This window comes from Amyelois transitella, chromosome 14, assembly GCF_032362555.1.
Source record: "Amyelois transitella isolate CPQ chromosome 14, ilAmyTran1.1, whole genome shotgun sequence".
NCBI classification, from domain to species: Eukaryota; Metazoa; Arthropoda; class Insecta; order Lepidoptera; family Pyralidae; genus Amyelois; species Amyelois transitella.
The window spans coordinates 4631159-4647197 of record NC_083517.1 but is presented as its reverse complement, the minus strand read 5'-3'; the positions used below and the strand labels follow the sequence as shown (position 1 = coordinate 4647197).

Sequence of the window (16039 nt, the reverse complement as noted above, 5' to 3'; positions counted from 1 at the left end):
CGTTACTTTTTCTTGCTCCATATCTAAACCAAAAATAATTCATTTTTGTTCATTCTTATTGCTTTTTGATTCCTATAGGAACAATTGCTACTACGGCTAATTTATCTCGACCAAAAAAATCTAATTCAAGCATTCTCCGCTGCGGCCGCCTCTGCGGCTTCGGCTTCAAGTTTCAAGCGTTCCATCTCCTTCAAGTTGAGTTCGATCAGGTTATCTAACTCTGGACTCAGAAGAACTGATAATCCAGCCGTTGGCGGTACCTAAATAATTAAAATATAAGTTTTTTTACGAATATAACCTCAGCCACAGAGCCCCCCGAGTATGCCTTGTTACAAGGCATAATTAATTTAAAACATTATTGGTAAGTTTTCATATAATAGTTACCTCAGCAAATATGGACTTCGCGGCACCCCATCTTTCAATATGGTTTTCTATAATCTTCATACACGTAGTTGCCTTCGGTATAATCCGTCCAAGAAGTCTGCAATTATTTGTATGTTCAATGTTGGAATAAACCTCTTATATAAAAAAAGCATCGTTGTTAACTGGTTATAACTGCGACTTCTTCGCGGTGGGTTCGCGCCCGTCGATTTTGCCAGAAAAAAAATTGCCAATTTTATTCGTACCGGTCTATTCTATCTGTGTACAAATTTGTTCAAACCCGGTTTTAGATTTTATTCGTTACAAACATACAAATCTTTTCTCTTAATTATAAATGTGAATTGATAAAATATCCTATCCAAACGAGACCTACTAAGCAAATAAGTATACACGCAAGACGACCAAAACTTAACGACCGCTACGTCTACTAGACGACGTTAGTTAATATTATAATATTAACTCAAAAAGCGGCACACAAGTGGTCTGCAGGAACTGTATCTCGAGGTCAGGAATGATGCACTTATCGCGGTCCATGATGATGGGCGGGAGGTCACCACGGCTCTTCTCCACATCGCCCTGGTTGAAGAACTCTGTCAGAACCGCCGCCTGGACATAAAAGTAAAACTTACATTCAAATTCATCTTAAAGTTTATCAATGTGACCTCCGTATTCTTCTTCTCGGAGCATCCTTGGAACCATGGAAGTTTCATATTTTATGCCATCTACGGGAAGTGGTGGACTACAAAAGGTCTACTTTCTGATAAAGTCCTGGAATGTTAAAGTCTTAAGGTTTGGAAATTTACCGCAGTCTTTTTAACACTGTTCCAGTCTTTGAGCTGGTCGCTGAGGTCAGCTCCGTTCATCAGTAGCGACTGCAAGCACGCGATGTGAACTCTGTTGCCCTTTTGGAAGTCATTGGCTATTATCTTGTACTCGTTCAGGTTTCTGCAAGCGGAACAGATTCGCGAGAAGTGCACAACAATGTCTTTTATTGCGGAAGGGTAACGAAAAAAACGGTACCTTTTTGCTCCTAAATAGGTCCGATTGACACCATTGGGTGTATAATCCATAAGTTGGGAATTATAAGTCAGAAAGAGCCGCTTCATCGCCAACTTAAAGTAACTAGCGAGATCAAGAAATTACACAGACTGAGTTCGATAATACTGCTGCATAATTATCTTGAAGTATAAGCCAGGTCGGATGCCAGGATATAGTCTCGCAGCACGAGGATATATCTGTCGTAGTCCCTTCTTAGTTAAAGCCTCCAGGATGCCACTACCCTTCGTGTTTAGATTACACAAATTTGGTCTAACACTGCCTTCTTGGTAGAGCCTGAAGTATGTCGCCGCCCTTCGTGTTATAGTCACACCAACATTCCTGGGCCATATCATACTTCACAACTTACTTGAAGTAATTAGCCAGATCGGAAGCCAATATATAGTCCCGCAACATGAGGATGGCGCGGTCGTAGTCCCTCCTGGGTAAAGCCTGCAGGATGTCGCAGCCCTCCGTGTTGAGGATACACATCGCTTGTGCTAGATGATGTCTCTCCATCACGCTGCCTTCGCTGGAGTACAGCGCGGCTAGCGTCGTCTCTGGTATGCAAATATTGGTTCTCAAAAGCCTTTTGAATAATTCGTAAGACCGTAATAGATCGATGTTATGATATAAGAAATGTTTTCTAGCTTAATGTCTGGAATGAAGTTACTTGCTCTTGTAATAAAATTAAGAATAAGAGGAAGTGACTTACGGCCGTGTATATGGAAGCTGTTAGTGGTCCCTCTATGATCCAAATCGTGTACCAGTCCAGCTATTAGGTACATCAGACCTTGCAAATCACTACAACATATAAACTTTATTTTTATCATTTAAAGCACAATATAAAACAATTTTGCTACGAATAAATATTTGAATAACTTGTGACAAATATGTCCCACACCTCCCACCTTACTGGCAGTAAAATAAGTCAATAACACATTCTGAGGAAATTGAGAAAGGATATTTTTAACGATTCCAATTTTTAGGTCAATTTAAGATTAAATTTATAGAGACTGGTGCACATACTTTAAATATCCAGATGAGATCAATTTGAAGTTGACGAGCGCTGCGTAAGCCCATTGAGCGACGTTGAACGCGTGTAACCAACTGTGGTAAGGCACATCACGGTATCCTTTTTTCACATACAGGATGAAACGAGCTAACTTGGTGATATTTATATTGAACCTGGAGAAATTGTCGAAGATTCAGTGAGTTCTGTTTCTTGCTTCTACACTAGCTACGGGGGTGTGAAATTGTAATTTAAATTCTGAAGATTTAAGACTGTCAGACGATGATGCCTGGAAGTGGAGTGAGTGGTTTTTTAAATGGACTGACTGTTTAATGTGCAATCTAGAATAAGTAAGATTTATACTTGATTAAAGTGTACATACAAAAAGGGTAAATGTTAATGTTTGAGTGACTTGTCAATATTGTATTTGACCAAATAATACGACACTACGAGAAATTATCATGCAAGATAATAAACATTTATCCCAGCAAAGATGTAAACATCATCGTAATCCTAATAACTGGTACCGCATAAGAATTATTACCAACCTCTTATCGAACCCTAGATCTAAAAACATCTTCATGGCATAGCATGGCAGCTCACGCATAGGCAGAGCCCGGGGATTGAAATGCAAACTGGACAGGTGCGGGTGAGTGTGGAAACCTGTGCACTCTAGCATTCGAGTTACTTCTGCGTCTCCCACCTACAAAACAATTTTATTTGAATATTTTTACATCATTTAATACGAGACTACGTCATTTTAAGACTTAATTTTTTAAAGGAGTTTTAAAGGCGAAGCGCTCCAACAGAAGCTACATGGCCAGACATTAGTTCCCCTAATAGTTTGCAGGCTTCCGCAAGACTTACTAAAGTATACCTGTCTGTAATCTGAAATTCCGCATTGATGTAGGCATACCTTCATGTGATACATGACTAATTCATTGGCCAAGGTATTTCTAACATGTGCTTCCTGAATCTTCTGATAGACCACGGAGTGCATGATGCAGACCCCGCAGTAGATGCTAAAAGCGAGCGCCATCTCCTCGTCCATCGCGTCAAAGTAGGGATCCCCCACTTTGTTTATCAGTTGGCCGACGCCGATTATTCCAGTCTGTTCTCGAATTGGGAAGCATAGGATTGCTCTGAAATTGATGAAATTTAGGTAGCGCTCCATGAGAACCACACATCGTCTAAGCTAAGACTACTTTTTCAGATAAGACAATTATGCCATGTAATGGCGAACTTGGTAGATTGGTAACACTGACGGTGTGAACTAGGGGGCATTCCTTTTGCACAGAGAAAAATGCCCCTCATATATTTTGTCTATGCATAATATGGTGCTGTGATTTAACTCCCTAGCATGAAAGCCAAAAATATTCTAATTTATAGGACTACCCTACAAATTTTAACAATGTGCCATTATTTATTTCATTCATCCGAGTTTTTCTTCAGCTTCATTCATTCAAATAAAAATAACAATACCTATCTAAGCGCCTATGAAAGGTAAGTTTAAAAAAATATCAAATATCGTACTTGCAGTCCACACCCGGGAGACCGTCTATATTTGGATCAAACATGGCAGATTTTTTGGAATCCTTTTCGTTTATCACTTTTCCCGTCTGTATAACTTGGCCTGCTATACCCATATTTAGAGGAAAATGACGCTCGTCTTGTTCTTTTCCACACTTGAACAATAAATAGAAAATAAAACTCGTAAAAAGAAAACTCGTCTATTTAGTACTGATTGTTTGCCATGGCCATGACTTCTTGCTACAATTTCATAGTTACGTTCCAAAGTCTCAAATTGAAAGTGAGAAATTTAACTTCTATTTTACGTCAAAATAATTAATATTAGTTTATATTATTAAATTAGGTATATTTATTATTAGTACAGTTCAGAAATTGTAAAAATCAACTTGGGTCGTCTTTACTTCTAGGTACATAACAGTTATAAGACTTCTACAGAAGACAAAAAAGCATCTTTTGCTCCGTATAAGATAGCATGATGCTTTTAATAGTTTCATAACATGTTTACCAGATTCAGTTTGATAGAATAGGAATCCACAAGTTCCATTCTCTCCACATCTACTAGCATCACCGAGCAGTACTCGGCCTTCGTTAGCAGCTTCGCTTGTTCCACCGCTATGCGAAGAAGCGTCTCCAATGAGGCCACCTTGGACAATAGTGATATTTACACGCTTAAATCTAAATTACGGATAATAGGTGATATTGGATTCATGCTCAAAGATGTTTGACGTAACTGGGATAAACTCAGAAAATTTATGATTTTAGGCACTTGTAGACATCACTACCAATTAGGTACATTTTATATAATATATACCTATATTTTTTAAGATTTAGTGTCAGATTCTTATTACCGTACGTACCGTGTCATACTGTTTACTAGAGTTGACCCCACTGCCTTTGTGCCGTGGAAGTCATAACTAATAAACTTGCTATTAATATTAATAAAAAACAACACCAAAGCCTCCTATCAATCAACTTAAACTAAGAATTTTCAAAAATAAGATTATAAATCAGACTTGCGTAAAAAGTCGTCTCGCTACACGCAAGAGTTGTTGGCACTTCTGTTTCAACGTGCACTCGTACTCATAGCATATACTTTTCTTCAAAGTAGGCCACACGAACCTGTAAACAACGTATCACGAGGAGACAACTTTCTTCCTCACAAGACCTCATTTTTGACTAAAAGCAGGTTCTAAATTCGACCTCTTTTTATTCCCAACTTTTGGTAGTAATTTTAGTTGAAGTGCCAAAAAATTATCGTGACCGCTTTTACTAGATATCCTACTCGACTATGATCAGCGGCTTCAGAAACATTTTTATGTAATTTAAGAATTATGAAATTGTGATGAAATCATCGCTTTGCGAGCACTCACGTTCCACAAAAGTGAGTAATTAAAGGGCACTTTGCCTACTCTAATATCAACATGGGTGTGGTGTAACTCTCAAAGAAGAGTACTTACAGGTAACACTCATTTATCACGTTAGCCACCCTCTCTTCCAGGATTTTGGGCGCGACCACGCATACGATTATTGCGAACGGTTTATCCGCCACAGGATGCAGAATCACGCGTCTCTTTGATTGGTCTTTTTGGAGATACTAAAAGCAACGAAAGTATAAAGACACAACCATACATATAATAATGCCTCTTTCTTGGTGCGTGGGCAGAGACCGTTTCACAACTTGCCGCGATCCATGCATACTTATCTTGATTCATCCATCCCAACTCCTTGATCCAATTTGACATTCCCTTCCAATATATTTCACGTAGGTATGACTAAATTGTCGGTAATATAGGTTAACTATGAGAGTAAAATGTCACCCGCTCTGATAGAAATAACAATAAGCTTAAGGTAGATTCTTATTGATTCATAAGAAGGTAGGTACTAGACTGGTACCTTCGTGATCATGGAGATTACTTCTATTCTACTTACCGGTAAAACTATATCCTGGAAGTCTCCTTCAAAGTTGTGAATTAAATCCGTTTGTACATTTGAAAGCTTTATTACGTCTATTAATTTTTGCGACATCTGTAACATTTTATTCGGTAGGTTATTTTTAAATCCCTGGAAAATAAATCTACTTAATGATAAACTTGAGTTCCTGATAGAGATTCAGACCAGAATTTCATGCAATTAGCCTATCGCCTAAAAGAAGAATCCAAAGCTTAGAAGCAGTTGCAACACACTATGCTCACTTCATTACCAGATCGCCACGGAAACTCAACTAGTTAAAAACATACATTATTGGTTTCTGGTTACTTCTTCTATCGTGACAATGGCTTCAAACTAAATAAATTTTGCCCAGGAAGTACTTAGCGACGTTCAACGCCAAGTCAGAAGCCACAGCCAAATTATCCTTCTAATAGTAATTGAATGACTTCCTTGAAAATATTATTAAAATAATATAAGTAGGTAAGTAGTACACCTATTTTTAGTATTAAAGATAGAAGGAAAGGAAAACTAACATTAATCTTCATTTTCCGGGGGAGCGCCGTGCCCCCTACCGCCTCTATGAACGCCTCCATACGCTCGCTGTTTACGATCACTTGCAATACAAGCTCGCACTCGCATTCTTCCGCTAACTAAATTATTATATTATATATAACATAATATTATATTATTATTATAATTTTATAAAGTAAATACGTAGGGTACCTATATTGCAAAAAGAGATTCAATTTGTATTAGGGGTTTAGTTAAGGTCGGAATTATGATCTGATTCTACCCTTCAATCGCTTGTTATGGAAAGAGATAGTTTGCCGAAAACCTTACAGTACTAAGGTTTACAGAATACAGAGATTGTGTATCTACATAATGTGTAGGTAATCTCTGTATTTCATCATCATTAAAAATACATAGGTAACCAACTAGTTATAATTGCGGCTTTTTTCGTTGATAGTTGGGTAAAGTAATAAGTTAACTTCTAATATGTAATTTAGATAATATTAACTTACGTAACCGTTAATTTTTATTTGTAGATCAGCGCACAATTCATCTTCCAAACTCATGACCAAATCCAAGATTTTTCCTGGGTCGCTATTTTGTAATGTCTTCCGTTTAGCATGTTTTTTTAACGCTATCATTTTGATTCATAAATTATTCAAAACACTTTTTTATGCCTTTTAATCATTCAATTTAATGATACAGGAAAACATTTAAAAATTCTATTTGAAAAATCAAATTTTACCGCCGTCATTTCATTTGACATTGACGACATCATAATCATCGGACTATTCACCAATAACTAACCTACTCTCTTTATTTCATGATTAAACAAAAAAATATAGGAAAAGAAAACTTGAGAGACTAGATCGTAAAAAACCTCTGCCTAAAATACAACCGACGACAACAACAACAAAATTCACGTATCCAGGGCCGCTAATACTATATAATAGTGTGGCGAGTGGCGTAGAGATGTCGCCACAGTCGACATCTCTACGCCACTCGCCACAATAGTATTAAAAAAAATATTGTCAATGTCAATATTGTCAATCGTCAAACGAAATCAGAATTCGTGTGTAATTTCGTGATTTCTGATTTGTGATGATTGAAGATTTCTAAGCCTTTTACTAAAATATTGATTTGCTGCACATTTACGATGGCGGAAATACAAACACTCATTGAAATGGGCTTCCCTAAGGAAAGAGCGTAAGTATATTATACCTTGAATTATCTTGAATTTACAAGTCATAGGTTAAGTTGAGTTTTTATTGATATTTGTTTATTCTAGGGAAAAAGCACTGGAGGTAACAAACTATAAAGGTGTAGAGCCAGCTATGGAGTGGCTTTTGGCTCATGCTGATGACCCTGCGATGGAGACTGGGCACACGATCGCTTCTAGCGCTGCTGCTTCGTCATCCATTACAGCTGAAACTACTACATCCAGTTCTGAAACCCAGGCCGAAGCTAAATCTTTCAAGTGCGATGAATGCGGGAAATTATTTAAAAATCAAGATGAAATGGAGTTCCATGCTGCGAAAACGAACCACAGCAGCTTCTCAGAGTCAACTGAGGAGAAAAAGCCATTGACTGAAGAGGAAAAGAAAGCTCAACTGGCGCTGCTTGAAGAGCGAATGAAACAAAAGAGGAAAGAGAGAGAAGAACGTGAAAAGGTTAGTTGAAAATGTATCTCTTTATCATATATATTTTATTGACATTTTGAATTTTAAAATAAATTTATGTCATGAGGACATCTTGGCATGTTATGAATGTGGATGAAGCAAAGGAAGTATGCAGAGATTGTGTCAAGTGGAAAGATGCAGTCTAGTCTATCCTTCCGGGAAAAAGGGCATGATTTTATGTTTGTATTTATGGCGTAAGGGTACATTGCCTATTTACTTATAAATTAAATTAATTCAAAATCTTACTATAAGCTAAGAATTTGAATTTGCTTTAATACACTGTTTTAGGCTGAAGCATTAGAAAAAGAACGTCTCCGCATTAAGTCTGGCAAGGATATGCAGGATGCTCGTCAACGACTTGAGGAACAGGAGATGATGAAAATCGTGGAACAACGTAAGCGGGAGAAGATTGAAGACCAAAAGGCAAGGGAAAGAGTACGAGCACAGATTGAGGCAGATAAACAAGCAAGAAAGTTAGTATAATTGGATAATATTAATATGTACGGTAGCATTACTATAATAACTGGTAACCTTTTTGAAGAATCAATGTTTCTAAATAGTAGAAACTCCAGGCAAGAAACTTGAGTCCTGCAGTAATTTACTCTAAAATGACAAGACTACTCATTAATAGGGAATGCTAGTGTCTTAAACTGTGTCTCAGTCTGTTTATGGATGAAGTCTCTCTTGAATCAGAAAAGTAACTATTTTGTAGGTACATTTGTTTCATCACAAAGAGATCTGATCACTGGATGATTACACACATGGGTGAGATTCCCTTATGTTTTAAAGGTCAGAATGGTTCATTTATAAACTTTAAACTGTTTTATCAAATGAACTTATTTTTTTTAGATTAGCAGCGTCAGGCCAGCGGCCAGTGTCCCCGCCTCCGCCCGCGGCCGCGCCCTTACCGGCGTCGCCCGCCACGCGCGGCACCTATGACCAGGCGCGCATACAGCTGCGGCTGCCTGACGGAAAGGCGTTAGCACACACCTTTGGTGCCAAGGAACAACTAGCTGCTGTCAAGTAAGTCTTGTTCCTCTCAACCTTTGTGTTGCCAGTAAAACCCTGCTCATATTGCCACTTGTCTAGGTGCATAGAAATCACCTCATCATCAGAATGCTGTTGTTTAATTAAAATTTCTTCACTGTAAACCGATAAGCTGATAAAATTAATAATTTGACCCAGAGCCCATGTTATACTCATACCTTCCATATTCAAGTTCACTTAAAATCAAAGTAATATCATTAAATTGTCAAGTTTTATTAGATGTACAGTCAACAGCATCTGAACATACTCAAATTCATTGCAAATTTGCCTCTACCCTGTCATAAACTTATGCCATAATATGCAAGGCAACTCGCTATGCTATAAAATTTTCTACTATGAGTATTTCAAAATTTTATTGACATATATTTTTGGTATTGAATGTTAATAATGGATTTTATTATCATTACAGATTATACCTTCAAATGCATGCCCAAGAGTTCGCTGCTGAAGATAGTTTCAAATTAATGACCACATTTCCCAAGAAAATATTCACTAACGAAGACTATGAAATGCCTTTGGAGTTGTTGGGCAAGTATAATTTTTCATATTAAAATTATTTTAGAAAGAAAGTAGCTAAAAATTGATTATAATTATTTTTTTGACACACATATTTCTCCCAATTATTGGGGTTAATCTGTGGTTTGACACAACTCTAGGTTGTAGATTTTGGGTGAGTAACATACATCCACACATACTTTCAAACTTTCGCCTATATAATATTAGTAAGAAGGAAGACTTATTTTGTTACAATAGTAATAAATCCATTTTCATTCCATTTCATTTAAATTAGAAAAAATTCAATTCCAGGTCTGGTTCCATCCGCGGTCATCATTGTTTCAAGAGGCCAATAAAATGTAATGGCTATTTATTCACGGCATTAACTGTTTTACGAAGTGTGCCAGCTAAAGGACATCTAAAACAACGTGGTATTTAAGTCAGTGTATTACTGGGAGAGTTCGTTAACTAGTACCACTATCAACTGGAACCACGGTCCATACATAACATAAACAATTTTGGCTCCAACAATAGATTTTCTTTAAATTCATGGGCAAGTCCCATTTGTTGGAACAAAATATTTAAAATAAATGAATCTCCAGGCACTAGATACAGATAGCGGTCTAGTTAATGGACTCCTCTATTCCAGTGCATCAATAACAAGTAAAATACATTTATACATAATATGCTTATAAACTAATGGAAATTTTTGATAATTGATTGGTAATATATTATAAACGCAACAATGAAATAACGACATGAGGTTAATTATGGACCCTGTTCGTTAGTTTAGACTGATATTAAATTGTTCTCATTCATTAATTTTAATTAACATTGTATGTAGTAGGTGTTTTGCCTGTGAGCATTTTTGAATATTGGTCATTTTGAAACTGTTTTGGCCATAAAAGTTGGACATGTTAGTGAATGGTGCGTTTACGCATCGGTGTCGGTCTGACCATTGGGGTGACTCAATTGTTAAAAAATCTAAAATTAAAGTCCTTGAATGTAATTTGCCTTTTCTTTAGAATACCTACTCAATATTTTAATTCTTAGAAAATTTCACTAAATTTTTTTTTTACTTTTGATTAATTTTTTTTTCCAATGACAGTGTAACAAAGTTTGAATTAATTTCAACACACACAATTCTTGTAGAATTTGTTAAACTATTTTATCATAGCTACATGTGTAGGAATCTGCGAAATAAACAATATTATATGTTCTTGTAATTTAATTACTTAACATTGTACAAACAAAAATCCTCTGCAACTGTCTCTTTGGAATTTCCACAGATAAAGTCGCAGTCACATCTGTTAAAATTTTTTGTAAAATAATTGGTATCCTGTCTCCGTAACAAGGCACGCGCGACACTGTTTTTAGAAAAACTATCGCTGTTTTGCTTCTTATTATGACGTGAAACGGCACAGTGATAGTTGTACGCGCGATAAAAACGGCATTGCGTGTGCGATAGTACGGGGGCTGAAAAAGTTTACAAAGTATTTAGTCTTAATTCAGTTAGTTTTATTGAATAAGTAAGAAATAGTGGTTAGGTTATATTTTTAGTATATGTAGGTATGTTGCACAATTATTTTTATCCAACTCGCCTACCTCACTCATTACCCCACGACTGAAATCCATTTGATAAAAATGCTTTTGAAAAATACCCCATTTGGAGATTCTAAAATAAAAATAAATACCAGCCTTTAATATTTAATTTATATAAAATTTACACAGTGACTAGGCTAATAATAAAAACAAATCGATTTTAAGTACAAAATTATTTCATTTACAAAAAAGCTTTACTTAAATTTATAAAGTTCAGAAGTTTTGGTACTACAAAAATATTATGCAGTGTCAATATTTAATACTAATTTGCGTTGAAGACAGGAACACATGGCCTATCAGTCAAGATTGTTGGCTCTGTCTACCCCAGCCCCAGTTGACTGTATGTTTTATTGTGTTTAGGCACTTTTTATAGATAGACTTTACAAAATACCTCATAGTTTTTTTCTAAATATTAATCATAAGTGCACTGAATTTTTTTTTATTGAAAGTTGAAGTTCCATAAATCTGTTGAATACATAATTCCATTTCTTGAAATAATAAAAGGTAAGAAAGTTATTGTCTCTTCTTTTTGTAAATAAGCTTTAAGTTACAACAAGAAAATGTTATAATAATATTCATAAAAATATATTTACGTATTTAGATATTTTATATATGATGATCAGTTACTGACATGTAAAGAAATTGGCATAATCTGTCATAACCATGTTTAATTAAAGAATGCAGTGCTACATACATTTAAATGTAGTATTAGGGGTTATATTTTGAAGGGGTGGTAATTACTGTTGCTTCTTTAAAATTCATGCTTAAAATCAACAAATGTTGAATAAAATAAATAGGTACTAATCACATCCAAATATTTACAAAGTAAACCACTGCAGCCAAGATAGTAATTTGTACAACTGCACATAAACAGTTTTTGGTACTGCATTTTCAAGATAATAAACACCACTATTTGGGTTGCAGTTTGTCAAAATTGATCCATATTCCTCCATATCATGGAAAGCTATTCCATCGCAGTCAACTAATTCCAACTTCTTACTGAAACATAGTCTCACCTCAACAATAAAATTCCCACCATGCTCTCTATCACATTCTATTGCTGGACGCACACTAACATTCTTTAATACAGCTTGATAAATATCTTCAATACGATACTCCTTGTTGTCGGATGGAACAATATTAGCCTCTTTGAGAATATCATAAATAAAGTATTTTTGTAACCAAGTCAAACCCTGTTGGAAGTACTTGAGCTGTGAATTTAAGGGTTCCAGTACTGCAGCACAAGTTCCATGCTTGTTCCATTCATGCGCCCACAGTGTGTATGCAGATTCTGAAACAATGTTGCAGGAATAATTATTATTATGGAACACAGTAAAACAGGAATAACAAATATATAAAAGGAAAGTCACAGCTTGTTTATTATCTCTTGCTGAAGATTAAAATGATGATAATAGTCTATATTTTTTACTCCTTATAGCTATCAATGTTAAATTCCTTTTTTTTTTGTATGATAAGAGTTCAAAATTTATCAGGTACCTATCAATGTTAGAATCATCCAAATAATATAAATAAATCATCTAAACTAAAAAACTGAGTAGGAAGTTTAAATTAAGCTAGATATTGTTTGTACTAGACAAACTGTTGTCAGACAAGTGGAATCTTAAAGATATATCTCTACTTATTTTTTCTTAATACTAACCAACTTCTATGTTAGGCCACATTGCTAACAAATCTTTTTCAATGGGACGAACTTCTTCTGGATCAAATAACCATGTTCTATTACAAAATGCTGGAGTTTTAGTGCCTAATTTGGTGGGCCATACGCCGTGAATTGTCCATGAATCTTTCTTGGCTGGCATGGCACAAGTGTGTGAAGGGTTGTGTTCTTTCCATTCCTTACAAACAGTCTGTGGCCAGAATTGTGTGAATATAACAAGATCGAATGGATGATCTTCCTTTAGAACTGTTGGTTGAACGAAATCAAAACTGAAATAGTAGCAAAACATTATTATTACGACACACGTCAAATGAATTATCATCAAAATATAATGCATGTACCACGTCTTACTTCAATAATGTAAGAAAGCAGGCGACAAATTTCTTGGCATACATTGTTGTAACAGAGTAGCACTATTACGTATAGTTACGACAAATTTTGCTTTTATAATCTAAAACGTAATGGGAAATTAAAAATATAAAATCAACAGCAAAATAATTACAAAACAGCTTTATTTAGTCAACGTCAACCTCAACTCAGCTCAGGTGCTCATCGTGTCATGTCAGTGTCATTTAATTTTTTAATATAGCTTTTGGAAAGGCAAAGAAACTGCGGTTATTCATAGAAATATTATACGTAAAATAGAAATGATACGGTGGCGTGGTGGCGTGGCAAGTTAAGACTCACGAGTTTTAACTGAATGTAGGATATATTTTTAACTATGCCTTTGAGGTACAGTTTACTTAGTGAACTATAGAGAGAATAACCCTGCGTACGTTAACATACATACTTACAAATAATCACGTCTGCATCCCTTGCGGGATAGACAGACCCAACAATCTTGAAAGGACTGATAAGCCAAGTTTATAGTTTGAACTAATTACGTCATATCTTTCTTTACCATCAGTATTTACTTAATATTTCGTAAATTATGTTCCAAAAATTATTTTCTTCGTTGAAAAATAATAATGCTAATGTCAATGATATTCATAACGCACTCTCGGGTATACGCCCTTTTAAGACTCGCGAGTCTTAATTTTGGCATGTGACCCTGCCATTTTAAAAATTTTACAATATCACGCTGCTGCACTGCATGCTGCGTTGGGGAACTCCTGTAGCGACCTTTTCACTCCGGCACGGCTCTCTGAATATCCTCCTAGGGAAATGTGGGATTCCTGGCACTTAAAGAGGCGGCCTACCCACCAAAACCCCTTACGTACCCCTCTTGCTATTTTGAGGGCATCATAGGGTCGCATTGCATTCCACCACGTATATTTCAGGGTATAATAATATGCAAGAAGGTTTCCATTAGTAGTTAGATATACCGATGTTATGCAAGTATGAGAGCCACTGCCACCGACTTGATAGACGAACGAAACCCAATAAAGTGCAACTGGGAGGGCTCAAAGACGAAAATGAAAGGCCTCTTATAGTGATGAAAATTTAGAAAGAAAGATTTCTTCATTTTTATTATCTATATTCAACACAAGAATATATTTTTTTTAATTCGAACCAGTAGTTCCTGAGATTAGCGCGATAAAACAAACAATGAAAAAAAAATTCTTCAGCTTTATAATATTAGTAGGTATAGATGAATCGTACAAAGGTATAACCTATTACTGTACCCAAGTAAGTACATTTTAAAAAGCAATAAGTAACCTAGCGTACCTACCTAGTACAAAAGTTCCCTGGATAATAATATTTTTGACAAAACAATATCAAACATATAAAAACTAAGCACGAGCCTAGGCATTAAAGGCAGGTAGCTTTTAATTGCATGTTACTAGAATAGACCATAATGCATTACAATAATTGTTGGGGATTCCTGAGCATCCAGTGTGACGCACGCTATTGCTTTTTTTCAGTGGCTCAACAGAGCGAGTGACGGTAGAAAAACCTAAGAATGGGGTTACAAGAGAACGGTGCAGTGCAGGTCGAAAAAAAACATCGGCCAGCGGCCGCTTTATCAACTTGCCAGTATCAGCTAACAACCTACCTATAAAAGAAGAAAACCCTTTGGATCCCGGGCTATGAAACATTTCTGTGGAGGCTGTAGGCGGGGTACACACAAAGATGAGAGTACCTACTGTATTGTGTATATAATATGTGTAACCCCACCGAGTAAGTAAGTAGAAGACGAAAAAAGGTCCTGAAATTAGGTATACTTATAAAATACATAGAGAATGGGTCCTGTTATTTTACACCACCTTAACACTAAACGAGGGCAATTCGAAAATGTATACATCTGAATATACTATATCTTATGCCTATATAAAATTCTCGTCTTAAATATAAAATTATCGTGTCACAATGATCGTTCCCTTACTCCTCTTGAAAGAAACGGCTTGACCGATTCTCATGAAATTTTGTGAGCATATTGAGTAGGTCTGAGAATCGGCCAACATCTATTTTTCATACCCTTAAGTGATAAGGGTTATCCACCCTGAACATATAATACCTATAATATGGCTAAGAAAGCTCTTATATTTTGAAAACTTGGATGTAAATCTTTAAATCCAATTAGTCTATTAAACCTCATCAACAATATTCATCTCAACCTAAAGTTTCGCATTTATAATCTTAGTCTTATATTTCTAATTTAAACCTCCCCCACAATGGTTGTACGGGTTCGTTGAAGTCTGTATCTGGAAGGTCACTCTCTCAGGTGTCGTCGAACCCACGGCCCACGACATTCAGAAGGTGACACCCTTTATCTGACCCACAATTTACTGCTAAACGAACTTGTGAGCCATTTCATTGCTTTAACAGGCACATAATTTGGATTGGGAATCGACACGCTAGGAATATCACGAATATTTTAAGACTGAATGTAAATTCGAATGAAGGATCGCGTACAAAAATTTTGCTTCGAAACCTAGAGCTCCCTTCGGGAATAAACCTGTTGAATAAGCATGAATTTTACTAAAGTCGTGATAGAGGTTAAGGACACAAACTGTGTCTGAACTGAAGTTTCAAATATCTAACTCTAAGGGTTCGGAGGTAAAGATCCTCAAAAGCATCTGTATCGATTTCAATTTCAATAAAACTGTGAACCCTTTTTTCAAACGGAATAAATGTGCTTATAGCAGGTGATAGTTGTAGACAAAGCTGGGATTCTATAAAGAGAAGGGCAATAAAGAA

At 36.0% G+C, this 16039-nt stretch overlaps 3 protein-coding genes across 3 annotated transcripts; 1 reads left to right on the top strand and 2 right to left on the bottom strand.

Annotated features, from left to right (window-relative positions):
• Nucleotides 1-21: 21 nt before the first annotated feature.
• LOC106139724 (cGMP-dependent 3',5'-cyclic phosphodiesterase) lies at nucleotides 22-7038 on the bottom strand. The gene is made up of 16 exons (XM_013341221.2): nucleotides 6910-7038; nucleotides 6421-6537; nucleotides 5888-5983; nucleotides 5416-5552; nucleotides 4972-5077; nucleotides 4464-4601; nucleotides 3962-4113; nucleotides 3345-3570; nucleotides 2977-3131; nucleotides 2446-2604; nucleotides 2132-2220; nucleotides 1787-1976; nucleotides 1185-1326; nucleotides 842-987; nucleotides 385-481; nucleotides 22-260 (listed from the first exon to the last, which is right to left on the bottom strand). The coding sequence occupies exons 1-16, from the start codon at nucleotides 7036-7038 to the stop codon at nucleotides 126-128; spliced, it is 2214 nt and encodes a 737-aa protein (XP_013196675.1). The 3' UTR covers nucleotides 22-125.
• Nucleotides 7039-7444: 406 nt separating this feature from the next.
• Nucleotides 7445-10627, top strand: LOC106139728 (UBX domain-containing protein 1). The gene is made up of 6 exons (XM_013341224.2): nucleotides 7445-7603; nucleotides 7686-8067; nucleotides 8365-8549; nucleotides 8926-9099; nucleotides 9533-9651; nucleotides 9931-10627. Exons 1-6 carry the CDS (start codon nucleotides 7554-7556, stop codon nucleotides 9972-9974), a joined length of 954 nt encoding a protein of 317 aa, XP_013196678.2. The 5' UTR covers nucleotides 7445-7553; the 3' UTR covers nucleotides 9975-10627.
• On the bottom strand, nucleotides 9321-13441 carry LOC106139726 (ribonuclease T2). Its single transcript, XM_013341223.2, has 3 exons — nucleotides 13250-13441; nucleotides 12881-13167; nucleotides 9321-12511 (listed from the first exon to the last, which is right to left on the bottom strand). The coding sequence occupies exons 1-3, from the start codon at nucleotides 13291-13293 to the stop codon at nucleotides 12039-12041; spliced, it is 804 nt and encodes a 267-aa protein (XP_013196677.2). The 5' UTR covers nucleotides 13294-13441; the 3' UTR covers nucleotides 9321-12038.
• Nucleotides 13442-16039: the final 2598 nt, after the last annotated feature.